This window comes from Kwoniella bestiolae, chromosome 5 (assembly GCF_000512585.2).
Source record: "Kwoniella bestiolae CBS 10118 chromosome 5, complete sequence".
NCBI lineage: Eukaryota > Fungi > Basidiomycota > Tremellomycetes > Tremellales > Cryptococcaceae > Kwoniella > Kwoniella bestiolae.
In genome coordinates this window covers 169,471-191,404 of record NC_089245.1, presented here as the reverse complement: position 1 = coordinate 191,404, position 21,934 = coordinate 169,471, and the positions used below count along the sequence as shown (strand labels likewise).

At 47.4% G+C, this 21,934-nt stretch overlaps 7 protein-coding genes across 7 annotated transcripts; 3 read left to right on the top strand and 4 right to left on the bottom strand.

The window, feature by feature from the left end:
• Window positions 1-365: 365 nt before the first annotated feature.
• On the bottom strand, window positions 366-1,683 carry I302_106469 (uncharacterized protein; the record flags this gene model as incomplete). The annotated part of the gene is made up of 4 exons (XM_019192886.1): window positions 366-708; window positions 866-1,198; window positions 1,297-1,399; window positions 1,506-1,683. The coding sequence occupies 4 exons, from the start codon at window positions 1,681-1,683 to the stop codon at window positions 366-368; spliced, it is 957 nt and encodes a 318-aa protein (XP_019045883.1).
• A 483-nt stretch (window positions 1,684-2,166) lies between these two features.
• I302_106468 (uncharacterized protein) lies at window positions 2,167-4,773 on the bottom strand (the record flags this gene model as incomplete). Its single annotated transcript, XM_019192887.1, has 2 exons — window positions 2,167-3,223; window positions 3,350-4,773. 2 exons carry the CDS (start codon window positions 4,771-4,773, stop codon window positions 2,167-2,169), a joined length of 2,481 nt encoding a protein of 826 aa, XP_019045884.1.
• A 533-nt stretch (window positions 4,774-5,306) lies between these two features.
• On the top strand, window positions 5,307-8,067 carry I302_106467 (uncharacterized protein; the record flags this gene model as incomplete). The annotated part of the gene is made up of 5 exons (XM_065870283.1): window positions 5,307-5,513; window positions 5,589-5,978; window positions 6,078-6,140; window positions 6,221-7,234; window positions 7,318-8,067. 5 exons carry the CDS (start codon window positions 5,307-5,309, stop codon window positions 8,065-8,067), a joined length of 2,424 nt encoding a protein of 807 aa, XP_065726355.1.
• A 666-nt stretch (window positions 8,068-8,733) lies between these two features.
• I302_106466 (uncharacterized protein) lies at window positions 8,734-11,123 on the bottom strand (the record flags this gene model as incomplete). Its single annotated transcript, XM_019192889.2, has 6 exons — window positions 8,734-8,790; window positions 8,865-9,042; window positions 9,190-9,280; window positions 9,424-9,826; window positions 10,008-10,922; window positions 11,070-11,123. 6 exons carry the CDS (start codon window positions 11,121-11,123, stop codon window positions 8,734-8,736), a joined length of 1,698 nt encoding a protein of 565 aa, XP_019045886.2.
• A 665-nt stretch (window positions 11,124-11,788) lies between these two features.
• Window positions 11,789-15,334, bottom strand: I302_106465 (uncharacterized protein; the record flags this gene model as incomplete). The annotated part of the gene is made up of 12 exons (XM_065870282.1): window positions 11,789-11,993; window positions 12,087-12,303; window positions 12,405-12,601; window positions 12,692-12,821; window positions 12,910-13,098; window positions 13,220-13,303; window positions 13,373-13,477; window positions 13,552-13,565; window positions 13,640-13,686; window positions 13,776-14,051; window positions 14,169-14,403; window positions 14,484-15,334. 12 exons carry the CDS (start codon window positions 15,332-15,334, stop codon window positions 11,789-11,791), a joined length of 2,550 nt encoding a protein of 849 aa, XP_065726354.1.
• Window positions 15,335-16,381: 1,047 nt separating this feature from the next.
• Window positions 16,382-17,012, top strand: I302_106464 (uncharacterized protein; the record flags this gene model as incomplete). Its single annotated transcript, XM_019192891.1, has 3 exons — window positions 16,382-16,698; window positions 16,766-16,923; window positions 16,978-17,012. 3 exons carry the CDS (start codon window positions 16,382-16,384, stop codon window positions 17,010-17,012), a joined length of 510 nt encoding a protein of 169 aa, XP_019045888.1.
• A 780-nt stretch (window positions 17,013-17,792) lies between these two features.
• Window positions 17,793-18,964, top strand: I302_106463 (uncharacterized protein; the record flags this gene model as incomplete). The annotated part of the gene is made up of 4 exons (XM_019192892.1): window positions 17,793-17,949; window positions 18,028-18,132; window positions 18,218-18,392; window positions 18,532-18,964. 4 exons carry the CDS (start codon window positions 17,793-17,795, stop codon window positions 18,962-18,964), a joined length of 870 nt encoding a protein of 289 aa, XP_019045889.1.
• Between the last annotated feature and the right edge of the window lie 2,970 nt (window positions 18,965-21,934).

The following is a 21,934-nucleotide window of genomic DNA, read 5'->3' as shown; positions in this document are numbered from 1 at the left end:
GAATGCGCCCATCATAAACATCAGGGTATATATAAGAGAAGTAGGTATCGTTGAGACGCCCCTGGGTATATGTTACTGAATTCTATCGAAAAGACCATAGAAGAGAAAGAGAAAGGAAAGTTTTATATTTCACACTTGTGTCTGACTGGTTCACCCTCCTTAATCGTCCCTTGGAACCCTCTCTCATCAACCATCCACCCCGAGACACAATTAATCTCCCACGATCCATCCCCTCATCACCCATTGCACACCCTCGCCACTATTTCGCTTGTAAGCCTCCTCACCTCCACATCCCTCCATATACACGCCTCACACCTCACCACACCTCACCCCTACCCACTTCTTCTCGACTCGATAACACCCGCCTAATCAGAATCATCCACAACCCTAGGCTTACTCCTACTCCTAGTCAACCTCCCCGGAGTCCCAGCGGCACCTTGCAATTCCTGAGTCAAACCTGATGCTCTGGACTTTCTCCCGGGCGTAGCAGTAGTAGTAGGTTTAGTCTCGGCATCGGAGGAATCTACGTCAGATTGACCGGCCAGGGATTTTCGCGAGGCAATTCGGCCGGATCGTCGAGAGGGGGTAGCGGGGGTTGAAGTGGATGTCACCGAAGCGTAGGTTTCGGACTTGTCCTCGGATGAAGGGGACTTTTTGACGGCGGGGGAGGAGGCGGTTTTGGAGGAGTAGATCTTGTCTGTGAAGGGGCTGTGTGGGGGTCATACAATTAGTTTCTTTCATGATATTAGGAAGGGTGAGACATGGTTGAAATAAGATATAATGGGATCGATAGCTGCCTGTTGACTATGATGTCCACATTGCCCATCAAAGCGGTAACAACGATGAGGAACAAAGCTCAACTCACCCTTCATATTTGAGCGCAACAGAGTACACCAACCATATCCACCCAGCCAATAAAATGCCCACAGGGGACTGATACCACAATGCCGTCCCGAGGTGAGTGAGCGCACTCCCCACGTACATAGGGTCGGAAAGTACGTTGAAAGGGAAATGAGTGACTCGGTGAGTCATCAAGATTCCAAAGTAGTCTCCGAGGTAGGTACCGGTCACGCCCAATGCCCACATCGAGGAGATGACGAATGTCTGACCGGCCACGAAGAGGATGATTGCCAATGCTTTGAGGAGGGGTTGGTCAAGCTCGATTAGGGAGGGTTGGTTTTTGAGAGCGTTGATGAAGCTGTGCGCGTTTATCACAAACGTCTCTGATCAGCTGCGGCCATCCCATAGTATCTAGTCCTGAGAGATGGTAGGGTAAGACGTGATATAGAGACTCACAGATGATCCCTGAATGCACTCATCGAGAAGATGGTGAGAGCCAACAAGTATGTACCGACCAGGGGTGAGCCGACAATCTTGGTGATGCTTTTGTTTCGGTATTCTGGGTGTGACGGAGGACCAGAGGTCAGTCAAGCAGGAATACCCAGATAGTAACAACGTTCCTTCCACTACAATGACGATGAGAGAAGAAGAAAACCCCAACTCACCATTCCTAGCAACGGTATTCCAGAAGATCGGATTGAACGCCGTCATAGCTACGAAAGCCCAGAGACTCTTCTTATCCAACTCGAACAAGGCAGGTCCGGCTGAGGCATACCTGTAGTGCGGGTGGAGGAGGTCTTGGCCCGGCACCCACGAAGGGATGGAATCGAGGATGGATAACATGTCGGAGTGAGGTAGACCAGGACGATAGGGATGTTTACTGTTTGTGTCTTTGATAGACGGACGAGTGAGATGAGGAGATGAGGAATGTCGGAATGACGATGAGTTGTTGACATTGCCTTTTCCTTTTTATCTTTTCATGGAATATCATAGACGCGACATCATTCCATTCTACCAAAATTACCTAATCAGGTAATTTATAAGCTAATATAAACCCCAAAAATCAAAACATGTTATAAACAACAAAACAACATTCGAATTACTCCATTAGGTTGCATGGATCAGTACGACAGATGCATATGTACGAGGGAGAAGAGAAGAGAAGAGAAGAGAAGGGGAGATTGGTATATTGCATGCTGTGTATACTATAATATAGGTGTATGGAGATGTGAGTGATGCGATATATGATAGTTAGATAGTATTATACAAGTGTCAAGAGCCTTCCAACTCCTATCTCCGGACAACCCCTGCAGTTACCTCTTCATCCTACCGTCCATCCTCCCCATCAACGACCCTAACATTCCTCCAAGTCTTCCTCTGCCTTACCCGTTCCGCCACGTCCTTCTCCAACCACACCAATCCCTTCCTCGGTACACCTTCCACCTTCCTAGTTCCATTAGGCATGACATTCTCCCTCCTCCAATCCCTCACCAGCCTGTCGACCTCTTTCGATCGTTCGCCTTTGGCATGTTTGCGCTGTCTCAATCCAGGTAATCTCTCGAGACAACTATCCAATACTACCTCGGTCCGTTCCTTCAGTTCCACAGCCTTGGTTCGATCGGGGAAAGATACTTCTAATCTAAATGACAGCCATATGTACAATACCAGAGATTTATGGAGGGTTTCCAACATAGGTATAGACGAGATGATTATAGGTGGCGTCAATAACTTCCTTCCTATCCCCAGTACGGGTGGGAGGGGAGGGAGTGTACGGAGGGTTTCTTCGACCAGTTCAAGTTGGGTGATCAATCTTGATGATTTGAATATATCCTCTAAATCTACGAAACCATTCTCTGAGAAATCTTTAATGAGCTCTTCGAATATCCTCCTGGCCCTCTCGTCCCGAATATTGACAGGAGCAAAACAGAATAGATCTATCTCCGCCAAGCTGAGTCGATCTCGGTAGGGTTCCAATATATCCGCCAAGGAGAGCTTGTGCTCGTACCCAGATAATGTGGTATATTTCGGTACTTTCACGAGACTACTGAAATGTTCCAGTAATCCCGCAAAGGTAGTATTGGAAGGTAATAGACTGGATAGTTCCGATAAATTGCTGTAGGGTACTTCGAGGTTCGCACGTGGTATGGAAGGTAGATCTCGTTTCATCAGTTCTCGAAGGATGGGTAGATCCGCTTTATGCAGGGTAGTGACCAGTCCACCGGTGGCGGGTGATTCGTCAGGTGGAGTGATGAGGTTGGAATCGGCTGAGGTCTTATATCGACCCGCTCGACCTGCAATCTGTTTGATTTGAGTGAGGGAGAGGGGTGTCTCTTTCTTGCCGTTGAATTTGGTGAGTGATTCGAAGATCATTCGTTTGATTTTTCTGACCAGACGCAACATCGAGATCAGCATCAATACCAATAACATGGTAAAGCCTTCCAACCAACTCATAAAGATTGATAGCCCGGTAATAGCGGATGTGTGATCTACAAGGAAAAGATTCACTCACAAATTCAGCCCCATCCCCACCGCATCACTAGCCACCAACACCTCACTCAACCCCTCCTCATCATTAAAGTCCCTAGCCTGTTCAGCCCTCGTCTCAGGGGGTAACGCCCCATACACGACCGCGCATTTCTTCCCAGCAGTAGATTCCACCATCTTCTTAACAGCGAATATATTCGTCCTCGAGAAAGTCACCACGCAATCTCCCTTCTCCACCTTCTCCCAGTCCGCATTCAAGCTTTCTTCAGCCACCACCAGCGGTGTGAGTCTATTGTACTTATGTACGGTTATCTGATCGCCGAGGGGTTCAAGGAGGTTATGCAGTAATTTGACGGTCGTCTCGTCACCACATAGATGGATCTCTTTAGCTGCCAATCCCAGTACAGCCTTTGTCCAGGATCCACCACGCTGTTCGTCTCCCAACATCTGAATTTCATCTATGACAGCCACGTCGAATCCCTTCCCGTTAAGTCCATTTAGAGGAAGCATCTCGACAGTACAGCTCAATAATCCCGAATCGGGATCTACCACCCTCCTCTCCTCACCTGTCAACAAGTTACATGCCCTCCCCTTGCCATCGAGTTCACCGACCGTACCGAGATTCATCCGTTCCCACACTTCGTGAGCCAGCAACCTCAATGGTCCAGCATAAGCTCCAGAACTAGCTTTGGACAGGGCTTTGAGGGCGTTGTACGTTTTCCCAGAGTTGGTAGGTCCGATGTGGAGGTGGAAATGTCTTTTCATAGATCGGGCGGAAAGGAATTCAGAGGAGTATGGTAATCTTGTCAAATCGGTTATATTCAATATACTCTGGATATGTATTCTAAGCGAATCGTTGATCAGATCTTTTCGATCCAAACTCAAAGTCCAACTGAGGAAGTTCCGTAAAGCCATAGATTCTAAAGTTGTGATGATCCGTCCCTGGTTTAGAGCTATAATGAGATCCTCTCCATTCCACCCATTCCTACTTAACATCTCCAGTACCTCCCCGTCGTTGAGATTGGAAGTATACTCCCCCAGTTCATCTTCAATCTTCCTTAGCCATTCATCCTGAATGGAGTTTACGCGCTTCGTATCTAGCCCACAGGCATTGAGTTTCCGCCTAGCTCGCGGTGAATCGATGTACTCGGGTAGTCGCTGTAAGAGGAGTTTGACAATTTGGTGGGGACGTGCGGAGGGTTTCTCGTCGAAATCATTGACTGTTATTTGTAATGGAGCTCTGGCAACGGCTTGGTCTCGCGGTATAGAGGGGTTGAGCAGGGCGGTGGAGGGGATAGCGTAGGGTTGTTGGCGAGTAGGTTGTCGAGAATGCGAAGGACTGGTGGATATTTGACGAGTGGGAATGAAGGGAGGGAGTGAGCGACGTTGGGCGGTGAGACATCGTTTGCAAAGGGGTCGGAGGGATGGTCCTGCTCTTGAGAGGGACATTGTGAGGTGTGATTGAAGCTGGGATGTGATAAGAGTACAGATATCAGTGATAAAAACAGTATTGTATCTCGATCTTTTGCTCATTCATCCTCTTCGACGCTTTCCAACTTTTTAAGCTGCTCGAGTATGACATGCATTACGTAACTCCTTACATGTGATTGATCCCGGTCCGAGCGTCAAGCTAAGCTATGTTGTTGCTGTTGTCTGTTCCCTCTTCCCCATTCATATATATTATACTCTCATCCTCATTCTCATCAATTTGTATGCATCTCATCATCATCATCACCACCATCATACAAGCATACACGAACCTCATCACACCAGAATCTACGTGACGAAAGAGAGACGACGAGCCCAACGGTGTATAACCCTTGACTGGGTGATTAATCGGAGTTAGAACAATAACACACATCCAAGTCAAACGGTTTCATCATGTCACAGTGTGAGTACAACGTATCACAGTACTTCACATTGATCAACCCCATCCTCATTCCTCACTCCCCATTGTGTCCATATATGCCCATGTACTAATCATGTTCGACCCATCAGCCAACCCACAAACAATCCCACCGCCTCCCACGGGCGGATCAGCACAACCACAAACACAACCCCAAGCACCACCAATCCTCTCACCACCCGTACCCGCTCAACCACCATCCAAATCAGAGATCGAGCGAAAGCTATCGTTCAGATCGGCATCAGCAACCTCCGCACGAATGCACGAATCACCCAAGAAAAAGGTGAGTCAATCAATCCCTCGTTCATCCTTAAACATATGTACTACCTAATCTATCTGTTGATGATGATATACGCAGAAATCGACCCATCCTCCACCCCCACACGCACCTTCAGGATCATACCACACCTACTCAGCATCAGGCAACGAATCCGACTCCTCCTCCATCACCTCTTCAACGCAACCACCAATGATCGGTTCACCCAATCCCACCTCTCCGATACTGACCCCAGCAACCACCTCTGTCGGCGGGCTAAGCGCAATAGCAGAGAGGAAGTTCGGTGGCGAGATTATCGATGAGGCTGAGTTGGAAGATGTAGAAGAGGAGAACGAGGAGAACGAAGGAGAGGGAGAGGGGGAGAGTGGAAGTGAGATTGAGGGAGAGGAGGAACAGGGGTTGCAAAAAGGTATGGAGGGTGAGAGGGTCGTTAAGAGTGGGTATCTGTGGAAGAAGCAGGAGAGGAGAAAAGTGAGTCTAGCTCAGTTCCCTTACATCAGCCGACTTTCACTATTCAAAGATCATGTGATTTGTACGAGAACCAGGGCTGATGTTCGTGTGATTATCTAGGCTTGGAAGAAAAGATGGTTCGTACTACGTACAGAAAAGTTAGCATATTACAAAGATGAAAAGGTGAGTTTTCATCACACTCACCTAGCAGATATCTGATCGCCTTCCACTGGTTGATTTACTGACTCGCCGTACACTTGTAGGAATACTGCCTCAAGAAAGTGCTAGATCTTCACGAAGTCCACACCGTCGCACCGGTAACAGTGAAGAAGCACCCACACTCATTCGGTATCGTCACTCCCAAACGAACGTTCTTCGCCAAAGCATCCCACCAAGATGATATGGAAGAATGGGTCCGCGCGATCAACGGCGTCCGACGAAAATTATCAGAAAGGGAGGAAGAAGAGCGAATGAAGAGGGAGAAGAACGAACATCATCATCAGCAGAAGAGCAGTTCCATCCCCATCCCCTCCTCATCATCAACTGCTAATAGAGATAGATCGATGAGCGAAAATGCCATTGATACCACCTCACCGGGAACGAGCATAGCTACCACCGGCTCGTACTTCGTCAACAAGCCTATAACACAGGGAATCGCCTCTCCCCAAGCCATACATGCTGCTGGCTCAGTATCCCCTTCATTAGCTTCTGGCGGTGTCATCCCCCCATCATCCCCTATGGATATGACGAACTCCCTCGCATCGCAAATGGCCAGAATGAACATCCCAAATCCAACCCCACGAACAACATCTGCTCAATCGGTTCATTCCACTCAAGGTCAACCTACCTCGACCCTGATGGGAGGAAGAAACCCCTCAACAGCCACTTCGGTGCAATCCTCTCGATCTGTCAGTGGTCCCGCAGCATCATCATCGGTAGCAGCAAGGAGAGAACCATCTACATCAAGCATCGCGTCGTCCGTACCTCCCGTCACGGGCGAACGACCGGCTGCACTAAACATACAGAGTATAGCCTCGGCGTCCAACCAATTCGTAGTCAGCTCGGAGGATGAAGATGATATCGATCTGGCGGAATCAAACCAAATGAGAAACTCGAATGATGCGAATCAGAGTCTACCTTCGACACCTATCGATCCTACCAAGGTGATCTTGTCGGCGTATTTGATGAAGCGGTCAAAGGGCAGAGGTAGGAAGGTATGGAGGAAGAGGTGGTTTGTGTTGACCAGTCAGGGTGTTACTTATACTAAATCACATATGGTGATTTTGAATTCAGCTTGTTATGCATCATTAACCCAGGTGGCTAGATTGAATAAAGCTGATATGGTGATGATGACTTGTAGGACACGAAAGCCCTCCGATTCATCCCTCTCACCTCCGTCCTTGACGCATTAGAAGTGGACGCATCTGACGACTCGCTCGCCTCGGACGAAGAAGACCGACATTCCGCACATCACAATCCCTTCCACCCACATCATACCCATCACGCTCACCAGTCTCACACCCATGCTCAGATGTCTACATCGCCACCTACCAAGCAGAATTTCACAACAGCCATGCGGGGCAGACTCACATCCAACGATGCTGTCCAATCGTCTACTCCTAAGAAGACGTCCTCTCAATCTGGCGGTATAGGATTAGAAAAGCAGAGTGAAGAGAATATATTTAGACTTATCACTGCCAAACGAACCTACGTACTGTGCGCACCAAGTGAGGAGGACGAAATAAAGTGGCTGGCAGCTACGAGAGCCCTGTTAAATCAACTCAGAGTGAACCAGCAACCTCTACAACCTCAACCACAGCCTATGAGTCCTACAACCCAAGTACCTACGATAACTCAACAACCACCCACACCAGCTGCTTCCTTATCTGATCAACCTCAACCTCAACGTACGGCCCCATCGGTATCTCAAAGTGGAAGCGGGGAGAGAGAGCAACCCCAACCGATACAGAGACAGATCTCCTCTTCCTCTGCTACTTCCTTCCCTGGACAGAGCACAGGGCCAGGATCAATGACGAGAGGGAGAAGCGCGACGTACATGGCTAAGTCGGCTGTGGCTGATGTGGTGAAAAAGTTCCATCCGGAGGGGTAGGGATGTTTGGCTGTTTGACTGCCTCGGTTCTTGATTGAAGGGAAGGAATGGAGGTATGAGGTGCATTCAGATATAATGAAGGCTGGTTGGTATGGTTGATAACAGTATCACTAATGATAGTTTTGATTGGTTGATCCTGTTTAAGTTCTTGGTAATTACCTTTCTGTTCTTCAGAGAAGAATCCAATAATGGTTTTAATACGTAAATTCATCATTTCTCTTCTTTTACTTCGAGTCTTTTAGGTGTTGGATCTGAGTGTTATGATAATAATGAATCTTTATGTTTATTGATGATGGATAATCAGTATGCGATGGATTGGTTATTACCGCTCGAATCGATATGACACCTACTGATCAGTACCACGGGACGTTGTATTGTTGTTCCGAATTGGTGGGGAGCAAGCGACGAGCGACGTGATTACCTTATGGTAGAGCGGATTCCATATGAGTGGGTATATCATTATCTATATCTAACTTATATCTATAATTACATCTACATAGGTGAGAACCGGGCCTTTCATTTTGTTGTATCTGAATCCTTCAACAGAACGACCATGATGACAGGAGAGATAGTACCTATCAATCTAAACTAACGAACCATTCAAGTGAACCACTACTACCACGACCGAATCACCTCATCCAGTCATATGGCTGATGCGACTATACTCTATACTCTGAATTCAGTATATATAACAGGCAGTAAAACCACACAAGCAGTCCAGAACTGTGTAGGTCATTCCAACGCAAAACATCAGCAACGTCATCGTCAACCGGTCGATGCGAACAAGGTGGACTCACCACTTTGATAGAGTAAATCAGATTCAAAGGTAATGTCAACAAAACCAACAACGGATTTATCACACCCTTCGTTCCTCTCAAGGAAGAGTTTGGTGGACCTTTGATGAGAAGGAGGAAGATGGAGTAGAAGGCGACTGAGAAGAAGTGGTAGAATAGCATGAAAGGGGCTGGTGTGAGGCTATGTGTGGCGAATGAGAAGGGATTAGCTCATGAGTCCGCTCGAACAATCCCGATGCGATGAAAGCTGATGAGGATCATGTTGAACAACTCGATTCATGTAAAGCGGGGACGACACTCAAGAAGTTGAGAACAAGCGTCGACTCACGCAGAAAGCAATCCGACGGGTCCAGCTACTCGCTCGCCTCCCATGCCGAGGTACTTTACACATCCTTCTCTGAGCACTTCGAGTTCTGGTTCTATTGTGAAGAAAACAATATCAGCGCTTGTGCTTCAAATATCAATCGCAATGATCCATCAACCCCTGAGAATCATTCATCCCCCATCCCCAAAAAGGTTGTAGGAAAATCAAGCAAGAGACAAAGATAATAAATGAACTCACCATCCGCCCCTCCAAACAAACTATAAAGCGCCATACTCAACACATTGACCACACCGCTCAACTTCTTCCTCTCCCAGAACCACTCCCTCAATCCCTCCGAGACTGTATTCCAATCTTCCAGCCCATCTCTTCCCGCAGGTGAGTGCTCAGAGGGTCGAAGGTACTTGGTGAGGATAATAGCATCGTTGAAAGCTACTGTCATTCCTCCACCTGTGAGGGGGTGTCTCATATTGTATGCGTCGCCTACTAAAATGGCCCCGCTGAGGGAGTTGGATAAGCCCTGTATGGAGGGGGGGAGGAAGGTGTTGGGCATGGATCGGAGTCTTTGGGTGGAGAGGGCGGAGAGGACTGGGGTTTGGAGTTCCGAGGGAAGGTGGGGGACATAGTTCTGTTCGATATGGCGCTGTTATTTTGGATAGGTGGTCAGCTGACGATAGGATGACGAAGGGAAAGAAGGAAGATAGAGAGTCTTGGGATAGAAGGTAAATATATATAAGGATGCTTGATAATTATGGGCGATGTCCCTTCACATCGATCTCACTCCACCAAACCGAATCAAGTACAAAACCACTGAGACCACTCACCCTCAAACTCCCATCCCCCACACTGGGTAATTTCCCCTTGACATCCACCAACATCCTCACCTCTCCGCCCTTCCTACCAATCTGATAAAGCAACACCGGTCCAGACGGGGTGAGACACACTGTCCCCATATTCTGTATCGGGAGCTTACAATCTTCCAGTATAACACCGACAAAATGCGATCGTGTTTTGGGCGTGGGGGTACGCGTACCAGGGGTAAGGCGGAACTTTGAGAAACATCCATCGGCAATTATCGTTATGGGTGCGTAGAGTTTTTTCACTATCCCATTCGCAATGGCTGGTCGTTGATCTCTTGTATCGTCCGAGTTCCCCACTCCAAGTTCCTTCGAACCAGATGAACTAGAAGAAGGTTTGAAGGAGGCCGATACGCCGATAACTCTATTGGTATGTTCACAAAATACCAAATCCTTCACCGTAGCCTCCAGCACAGTCACTCCCTTTGCCTGGGTGAGGACCTTCTTCCTTAATGACGAGATGAGTTTCCCATGATGGAATGATCTACCCTCCTTCTTCCCCGATTCACTCTCCACGTGCCATTTCCCCTTCTTATCTACATACCCCCCATTCCCATTCGTAATACCACTCTCCTGGTTATGATGCAACCCCGCCATCTCCTCTAAGAGGGGATAAGGACATCCCACCTTCTCCTCCCCCGAGACTATACAATACCCCTCAACAGGGACTGCATCTATCCCCTCCAATACGTCTGACATCCCCAGCTCTTCTAATGCGGCGACTCCACCAGGTTGGAGGAGTTCACCGACTATCCGATCGGGTTCGGACAGGTCGCGTTCGAGGAGAACGACTGATCGGCCAGATTGGGAGAGCGAGTAGGCTAGGGCACAGCCTATCACGCCGGCTCCTATTATGATTATCTCGGGTTGGAGGGAGTGGATCTGTGGGTTGAAGTGAACGTGAAGGGTAGTTTGATGTGGGGTCGATTGAGAGGGGTTTAGTGGAATAGCAAGAACAGAGAACATTGTCAGCATGGTCACACTTCATATATACTATCAATAGATCCTGGAGAAGCTGACCCCACTCACGGATACATGATCCATCCCAGAACTAGCCACCTCAATCTCAGGTGTAGTAGACATGATCAATCGCGATGGTTTATTTTTCGTTGAAGCTGAAAAAGAGTGTGTTGGATCACGAGTGATATTTTCGTATTTGTATCTTGTCTTTGTCGCAACGCAAGTGAAGGAGTGTCTTGGTGGGTGGTACTATATGTGATTCTGTGTTATATATATGGATTATGTTTGTTTCTATATTATGATTGATATATATGAATCGAATGTAAATGTAAATGTGAATGTGATTGTACGATCTTGACATCTACCAATCTTTGTTTTCGCATTAGCATCCCAGGCACGTACACACGCTCAGATCGCCTTTTCATTCTATCGTCCCATAACAAATAACCAAATACGACATCACCCGCCCGGCGGTACCCGATCAGATTCATGCAGAGTCTTCGGATCTGCTCGTGCAAGATATCATCATGTCTATCCTAAATCCACATGTCAGTCCAAGTATATACATCCATCACGAGCACGAGCATGCGACTCATGTTAGAAGCCAACTATGCATATTGGAACATGTTATGGTATACACATTGATATTGCAGAATACACGTCAACACATCAACACTTCCACTACTATCTCGTGTATTTGACATTCTATCCTCTATCTCTTCTACATCTCTATCCCTTGATTACTGGTCAAGCTACTACCTGCCACTCAGCTTCTCTCAAGTCCACTCCTACATCCCATTAGGCACCTCGCACTTCCCCAACTTAGGACTCTCATCACTAGGTACAAACAAACTTCGAACAGTCTGAACCGTCGTATAAGCACCGACGATCGCACCGAATACGATCAGAATGTAATCCAACACAATGGCTTTACGAGTCTTGGCACATGCTTTGAGATGTAACATCGGTGGGTAGATGAAACATAGGGGGATGCTATGATGAGATGAACAAATTAGCATAGTTGCACAAACTCTGATCTGATAGACTAAACAACAATGTTGTTTTATAGTGCAGATATTCACTCACCAAGCAAAACTCCCAATGAGCGAGACAAACTTATCCAATTCACTCGACCCGGCCCAGCTGAGCAGACTGGTAAATACCACGATCATACTTCTAAATACGTTCTTCTGCCATTTCACAGAAGGGTTATGTTTACCCGATCTCGAGAAGATCCCATTCTCCATAATTCTGACTGCAGGGAAGAGCTGTAATGGGATCGATAAGAGGATAGCCACCGAGTCTGCACATTTCAGATCACACCAGATCAGCTATTCGTCTAATGGGCACAAGCATTGCCGAGACAGCTGAGCGCAGGGGGCAGGATGAACCACAGACACTCACATAAGAATTGTACAGCCTGAACAAACTTGTCCTCCTGCGGTAAGTTGACAATGACGACTGTCTGAATATCACTTCCATACGCAGCGTACGACGATACTCCCGCACCAGCAAAGAGGATAGCCACGATGAACATGACGATGGAGAGTAATCGAGGGAACTTTTCAGGTTCTCTCATTGATTCGGTGATGGGGATGACTCTGCATGGGGAGGAAGTATGAAGATCAGTATATTGCTCATCTCGATATACTGGGAATACTGTATATAGCATATCGGGGGATGTGACTCACAATCCAATACCCTCGAAAGCGAACACAGCTGTACCAATAAGCAAAGGGAATGAATTCTGGTTGAACAGCTGCACATCCGCTATACCGTACTTAGAAAGGACTGAACCCTCGTTGAAGCCAATGTAGATGACTACGACAAAGCTTGCATTAGCGTCATGGCTCAAAATGACTCGAACTGGTAGACTCATATCAAACACAAAAGACTTGTCTAAACTCACTTCCAATCAGGATAAACGCATCGGCGATCAAAGCCGTACCACTCAGCTTCGCCAGATTCCTGATCATCGCGAGAGGTAAGAAAATGAGCAGTTGCCCAAAAATGAGCCATCTGACGGGTATATAGGTTTTACAGTCCGTTACAGCCATGAAGAACGCTTGAAGGTTTTCGGCGATGAATATTGTGTATGCTGTGATATCGCAGGCATTATCAGCTTTTGTCCCACAAGAAACGCCACTGCGCAAAGTATGTTCAAGGGATCATTATCGAAAGAGGTGTATCCTATAATCGCGGTGAGAAACCGAACTCACCCGCTACAAAACCAATCTGGGACACCGCAATACTAGTCAAAATAGTCAATCTCATATATTTCCCGTACAAAGCTCCACCGATATCTAGCATTTCACCAAATCCATCATCAACTATTACCCACCTCAGAACGATGGCAATGAACGGGAGCTTACCTCCGAAACTTCCCGGAACGTGCATATACGCCTCAACGAGAAGCAAGAACGACCAGAGCGATATACCTGCTATGGCCAGCATGACAATTGCCGAGAAGAGGATACCTATGAACGAGAGCACAATGTCAGCTTTTATTCCGGCCTAGATCATCATGACGTCAGGACGAGAGAAAGCTCACCTCCGTTAAAGAAGCTGTTTTGCATGAACGAAGTATTAGAATCAGCTATCGTGTTTTTGTACTGGATGGTAACTGGAGGATAGCTCACGCTTTGCCCATGAATAAGATACCAGTACCGACGAAACCTTTCAACAACTACCAAGATAATAATCGAACATTAGCATTTCCGCTCACTCTTTATCCTCGGTACAGCATCTTCCAGCTGAAACAGGGAGATCACGCACCATCAACAAAGCCTGAGTAGTCGTAGCCGTCCCACCACTAGCCGCCCCACTCTTCGTCCTTCGATGTCTCGTCATACTCATCCCTCGCTTCGTGGCGCCCAACAACGGAGCTCGTTCGCCCCGGATAGGTACTCCGCCTGCATCTCCCTCAGCAGTATATGTTCTTCTGGTATAGGGACGACCAGAGCTAGACCCTATGGCGGGGTACGATTCTTCGTCCTCTTCTTCTACCTCGTCTTCGTCTAGATCGTCATCTTCGTTGAGGTCTTCACCGGCCTTTGTAGATCAACAAATCGTCAGCGTCAGCACTCTGTCCTTCAGGACACAATCCACGCTGGGCAACCCCGGTTCCGAAGTCGCGACGACTATCTACCTATTCTGAACCCAACTCACAAAGTGTCCATACAAGAACAAGAAATCCACCACATTCCTAACCATATTGGGCGCCTCCAATCCCTGCTCAGCAGCCTTGGTAGAAACGAAATTACGTCTAAAACCACCCGGTTCCTTGATATGTGCTAAAGTAGGATCGAGAATCGCAGATCTGTCAAGGGGGATATGCGAGAACGAAGCTGATCGGACTGGTTGGTCAGGTCGATGGGAATGTTGCCATTTGTATAGATCGTGGCTACGATTACGTCTCACAATTAGCATATTCTATTATAGAACAGTATTGGATGTTTTAAGTGAGAATAAACAGTCACTCACGTCACGTCCCCTCCAACGGCATCATAGGGAATAGGGAACTGCCCATCATTGATTTCTGTACTCCCATAATTCGACACGGAAGTCACACCGCTTTCATCTGCTCTTTCTAACCCACTCCCACCAGCACCGGCACTAGCACTATCCTCTTTCGTAGGTGTCGTCCCACCTACACCACCTTCATTGGGCGTACCAGTCTTAGACTGTTCCCTCTCCTCAGCCGAGACGAGATGTCTACGTAGGACCTTGGCCTTCTCCTCATCAGGTATATCAGCGAGATTTGAAAAATTCGAATCTCCCGCTCCATTGGTGTCTTCTACTTCTTTGCCTTTAGTTCCATTACCATGTCGAGGGGTGGACGTGCCTGAATTATCTCTCGAGAGGGTAGGTCGAGAAATAACTCCAGCGGAAGGTTGTCTAGAAAGGGAAGGGCTAGATTTAGGAGAATTGAGCGAAGTGGTCAAAGCGGACTTGTTCTGAGTATTACCAGATGATATGGACGTCTTTCTTCCCAACAAGTTGTCGCTTGACGCTTTGGATGTAGGTTGTATATTGGCTGGTGATCCTGATCTAGCGATGGGAGGGGTCAACCCCCCAGCAGGTGATCTGAAGGAAGGGGATAAGTTGGGTTTGACTTGGGAAGAGATGGATCCTGAGCGAGGTGGGATGTTGGGTATGGACGGTCCACCAGCTGAAGAGGGACTAGCCGCTCCGCTGGGTGGATTACGAGCTAGAGAACGGGCGATGGCTGGGGAGGTCGATATTGCTGATGCCGGGATGGGGGATGGGGAGTCGATGTTACCCCGAGGTGGGATTAGGGAGGGTTCGCTGTTCTTCGACGGCGGCGAGGGCATTGTAGCGGATCCTGCCGTTTAGTGTACTGATGTATTTGTGAGGTAGGCCAGAAAGATGAAGGATAAGGGCTGATTATGGATTGAGATGCAGATGTAGGTATGATGGTGATGGTATGGTGTAATTGAATTGAATCGGTTGGTACAAGTAGTTCCGTAGTGCACCATGTGTGCACCTTACTCTATACGGCGCCGAAATCGGACGGCTACAATTTTGCAATATAATCCTAATTGAGATTACGATTATCCCCTCTCGGAGTCGTAATGATGATTAGGATTTGTGAAAATCACAAAACTGAATCGGGGATGGCCGTTTTTGGGTGAAATCTAATCTAAAGTAAACAGCTGTGATCACGCAAAGGCAAGGTACGGTGGCAAATGACGAGTATTGACCAGATACTTCATTTCTTCGTAAAGTTCAGCATCAAAGGATTACAGTAAGGACAGAGGCAGATGATTCTGATCTCTCTTCGATGACAACTCTTCTCAGATTATAGGCAATGATATATATTTTACAACGAATCAACTCAACTTGTATCAGCAACTTTCCGCTTTGGGGCATTGGCTGACAAGTTGATCGAGTCTCCACCCCCAGATCAATAGGCCAGTATTACATCTTGTGGTGCTCATTTGTCTTCCTACATATAGTCGCCTGCGGAGTGATCAGTCATCGAGTCAACGATGTCACATCCCAGATCATACGACATACTGGTAAATTGCAAACAAAGCTGAATCTCACATTCAACAATGAGTGTCTCATTGACTCAGATAGACAAAGGGGCATCTACAGCCTCGATGAAAGGAGTTGACGCTGATCACCTGATATTTACCCCTGATAACCAAGTGATTACATAGCGCTCAAAGGTAGAGTCGGTAGATCCGTTCATGGTGGAAATAGCAGGGCGCTTCAGATTCACTTCATATACAAAGACGCGCTAGACACGACCTACTTGACCACAAAACACTACAGCACATCGTGTGCACAAATACTTTCTCAGTCGATAACTAAAACAAGTGTCAATCCGACCGATCTATCCCCCCAGGTACATCATGATATACCTACTCGCCTTTCTCCCTTCCATCGCAGGATCGATCCTCCCCCGCTCAGAGACCGATCCCACCCCAGCCCAAGGGATCTTCAAGCTCAGGTCGAAAAGTCTCGATCAATGTCTCTCAAACGATCCAAACTCGGCCTCGGGGCTAGTAATGACAGAATGCAATCAATCAGCGACCAGGACGTTGGATCAAGGTGGTTCCGAACTCATCGCACTGGAGGGAAGCACGAGGGTGATAGAAGGCGCGAGCCATGTAGAAGGCAGCGGCACGGTCAAGCTAGGTGAGGCGGATGAAGAGAGACCACAACAAAGGTGAGTAAGAGTAAACGATGCTCATGACAACTCTATTCTTGCCGAAACATACTCCGTGCTCTTGCAGATGGTCCTACGACTCGAAGGACGGAAGAATCGTGTTTGCAACTACCATCGGTATGCTCGACGGCTCACCACCGTTGTGTCTAGGGGCCCACGAAGTTATACCCAGCTTAGATCCATGTGGTACAGGGGGAGACACTGGGGGGTCACCAATAATGCAGGGTAAGTAGATCATTTGTAGGCAACATAAAGATAGCTTCACTGACGCATGTGCAGTCTGGCCGCTCGAATCGGTCCAAACCGAATGTTGAGTCAGCTTCTCGAGTAAGTCCTGTACTTATTTGTACGCTTATTGATGATCCTTGTAATGAGATTCTGATCGTCGGAGATCTCCAAACGCCTGATGACTGTATGCGCACTCTACGCATTTTACTGTTAAAGCATCTGCGTCTGTGGTGTGTACGAATACAGTAGCACTACACCAAAAAATGTCCGAACCATATCAATACAGTGAAAGCACCCGTACTGCAAAACGCCACAGACCTTCTGTACCCTCTGTCATCGGGCAAAGGGAAAGTTTGATCTCCGCACAAGCCTTCTGAGGACAGGCTGTAGCCTTCAGGATCTTATGGACCCCGTTGACTTGAAAAACACTGTGCTATGACTGCCATATCGTCCTTCTACCAACGGAGGTGGAAGTTCAATGATCTAAAACAAACCCCTTGCCCGCATGACCAATCAAATCTAGATCCCATCACTCCACCAATGAACGTTGAACACGCAATTTGATCTTGGCAGGGTCCATACCTCACCAAATTGACAATCCGAACAGGGGCTTATCACCAAAGATATGTAATCATGAGCGATAAGATCTCGTATTGTGAGTCATCCTGTACCCTGATGATCAACGGTAATTGAGGATTGATGAACACGACTTTTTCGGGTCCTCGCTGGTCTGTGATGCGCCCCTGTTACCAACGATTATCGCAAGTGCGAGAACGGACTTTGCATTCAATATACAATATATCAAAAGAAGCCTAAGTTGCCCGCAGTCCATCTCTTTATCCTTTACAGCTCAACTCACACTCATCATGATTCTCTCATTCAACGTTATCGTAAATTTGATTGTATGCGGCATATCAATCCAGACATGTGCTCAAAAGATTGACGAACCGAGACCAGCCTGCTCTTCACTGAATAAATGTAATTGTGAATTCGTCTGTAAGACCTATCCGACCAATGCCGATGGTGAGTGTACAGCTTGTGACGAGGAGGAGGTCACAGCTATTTACTGTGTCTGTTGAACACTCTTACGAATCTTTACAGAAAACTTCCGCTTGAATGATAAAGAACTGGTGGAATTGCAATGCAAGGACGGATTAACGTCGACAGGATACGACGCCCTGGGAATGGACTTATCTATATGTCTCAGTAGGTCACTCATATATCATCTTACTAATGCTATGGGTGTCATCCCAAAGACAAACGAGGGACCGACTAATCGTTGCGGGAGTAGGTTGCATCCGCTCGTCCAAGCCTGGAGCCAAGACATCCAGTCAGTTGATCTACTGGTCTAACATCTGTGATCTCGCGTGGCGTACTTCCACTTCTTCGGCGGTGGACGCTCTGGGAAATACTTATGATAGGCCAGCGGCGGGTCAGGTTTCATGCACGAACGGCACCATAACATCGTGAGCCATTGCCTTTTTTATCTGCGTTGCATACATACATATTCGATCGCCGATATCCAACCAGACTTGTCGAGGATTGTTAGATGAATTATTAGATGGTAATTGAGGTTTATCGCTGATACTCCACATCAAATTCCAGCCGTGACGATCTCTCCGCCTCATTCCTATTCAGGCGTGCCACTATCCCAACACATCCACATACCGCCCATGTAGCAGCTGACGACAACAACACACCTCATACACAAACTCGGGCGACCCATGCGACAGTCCAGCAAGAAGATGCAGGAACAGGAACAGGTGGAAACGCTCAGACGTTCTCCCAGTCCCAGAATAGGGGACTCACCACGCAAGAACCAAACGGTACTGCCTCGCTTACCTCTGTGGTAAATGCCGGGCAAGCTTCGCGAACAGCCACTCAGGCCGCTGCTACGACTAGTAAGAAAGCAAGGAAGAAGAAGACCAAGAAATGTAAAAATGGTAGTCTCAAGGCAATCGACGTGACTTTATCCAAGAGTGTTACGGGATTGTCGGCCATTTTTGTAGGTATACTGGTGTCTTGTGCGGGTATATGACCATTATGAGGGTTGTAAATGAGAGCCCTTCACGACATTTGACCGGAATTATGAAGCATACACATAAAACGGCATAAGGCGGGTATACAGACGTCAGGGATCCATGGATTGTAGTCGTTATTTGCCGCTTGCGTATACGATCAACAAGTCCAGATTCCTGTAGTGAAAACGATTCGATCAGCCATATAGAACTGTTCCTTTTGGTTGTAAGCAGCTACTTGCTGGACTGAAAATTTCCCCGTGCCAGGCAGCGGTTCCTCTGGAGCCACAATGTCAATAGAACGTGGTTCAGAATATCAGTTTCTTCGCACATGGTTCACTGTGTTGTATAACACTCATGGGGTCTGGACAGGGGCCAAGACCGGTGTGAGTTGTGCTACATTCTCGGGTGTAGAGGATGTTGAAAGCTTTTCAGATGAGAAATATAAGCCTTCGTCTTCCTTTCCAGTTCCTGAAATTTACCCTTCTATCGTGTAGACACATCAGCAAAAACAGTAGCGTCAGGAAACTCACGTGAAGCACGATGCTAGCATGAGAAATGTTTGCGAAGTCGCCATCCCAAAGGATTGCCTTGTGCGGATTCGAAATTTCACGCGAGTTCGAAATGGCGTGGTTGTGATGATTGAGTACTATGCAAAATGGAAATCCACGCCCACTGCAAATGGGCATTCCTAGTATGCATGTCACAGAAGAAGTTTGAGCAAGAGAATGCACTTTACACTGCTGCAAGGTCAGTATGACACTGCTGACAAAGTCTTGGGGTAATTGCAAGCTTGGTTGTTGTTTTACAGCCATTGACAATTTTACTCCTTATTTGTTATGGGGTGTGAATTCCAAGTAGGCGTGATTTCAACGCCACCTCGAAATGGCGTGGATTTCCATTTCGCACAGAGCAGGATCATCGGACAGGGTCCTTTCAATGCAGTACATCCTGGTTGCGAGGGCCTCAGAGCGTTCTCCACCGCCTGGAAGTTCAATCACAGAAGCTAGTGAGGGTATGACGATCATCTTTTACTGAAGTCTCCTTCTGACGTATCATTTGGAGTCTTGACAGATGGCTGCCACTCACGGGTGACCGTAGTCTTCGAGCCATCTCAACGTCTTCGGCGCACCACTTTTTCACAAACATCCTTTGATTTTTCACGGGTCTCGCTGGAAGAGGGAAACAGGTGACCGTGCATTGTCCATGTCATGATGACAAGAAGTCATTCTATTGCAATGCACCGCATTGAACTCTTTTCGAGCACTCGTGTCATCGATCGAAGACAACAGGAAAGTACAGGGGCTGATCTTACCTTGGCAAGTCGAGACCGATTTGCACTTCTTGAGTAGGGACCCTTTGTGACGTAGTGTCCATCTACACTTGTCGAATTCACAAATTGAGCGTACTATCAGAGCCCTTCGCTCGGTCCAGGCCTCACCAAAAAAACATCTACAAATTAGATGAACATGACGTGCGAAGGCATTTGCTCAAAAGGTGATACGTTGGAGCGTCTTCAGAAGGCCTGCCTCATGGGCTACATCAGTACAAATGAAGGAATCGCCTTCGTCACTGTCATCACACAATGGATCTTTGAGAAGTCTTCTACGCAGACTTATATCTGAAGTCGAGCATAAGAATAGTCATGGACACTTCGGTGGCGAGATACCAAAATAACGCATATAAATAGCTGGCATTCTGCTCTTCTGGACTCACCTCTTTCTCCACACTTCAGCTCCAAGGACTCTTCTTGAGACTGAATACTTCGCCCATATAACTCATCTATCCTCATCATTTGGTGAAGAACGCACCAGCCAATAAGTCTTCGAGGCAATAGGACACCCAGTATGACACAGCATGGGTAAGCCTTGTCAAGTTTTCTTGCAACGTGCGGGCCACACCGCTGACAGGGGAACTATATTTTATGTTATGTGATATTTGGGCATCCCAGAGCGTATGGCAGCAGTCAGACTACATCGACCCTGAACGAAGACGGTAATGATACGGTCGACGGCGCCAATGATGAGCAATCAGATCCATCAAGTGACACCAAACCCATGGTCCAAACGAGCTTAGGGTCCAATGTGTCGGGTCCGACTGTCGATTACCGCTCTGTCATCGATAACCTTTTGGCAGGACGCAGCGTTTTTATCCACGGTCCGATCGAAGGCAAGGGAACTCAAATTCAACTCCCGTCAGATGAATCCAATGACCCGGATGACCCAGTCATGTTGTGTATAGGCTGCGAAAATCATGGATCTGGCGCACAAATTTTGGCGGATAGGATTTCAGTTGACGAATGGCCAAGAGTGAACGAGATATTCAGTATGCGCTGTCTTGAAGATCCCGTGCTACGTGCCAGTGTTCCAGCATCGCTGAATCGCGAACGAAGCGAATATGGATCGGGCACTCAAGGTGGCCTCAAGAAGGCTTGCGACTATGTCGACAACATGGAGTACTCTCCGGAGGAAAAAGCATTCGCCAAGGCGCTCCTTACACATGCCATGAAAAAGAAGTACTATACTGTGTATGTGGGCATTCAGAGCTATGGCCAGGCGCATCAACTTCTAAAAAAAGGTGCACCACAATCACGAATACTAAACATCGGCAGTTCTGTCAGTGACAATGCTCAACAGCGTTGGGGGGACTCCACTGAGAAAGAACTAACAGTTTTTTTCCACCGACGCTAGAGCCCACCCCTGCCGCTTTGTTGGGCGGTCAAAGCAATGAATTTTTATTTTATCTTATTTTTACCGTAAACAGCAGCAGCAGAATGACCATAAGTGAGCTACAGACGAGGACGAGAGAGGGGTCTAAATCAGGAAGGGAAGGAGACAGGATAGCGATTGAGAAAATGGAACATATGCACGGTTTGACATGTGAAACTTGAGGCTCTTGAGATGGTCATGTCCACAGTACAGTCTTGCATGTAAAACATTTCTGAATGATTTCAATGACATGTCTTCACGGTCATCCCCGTTTCTATCGTC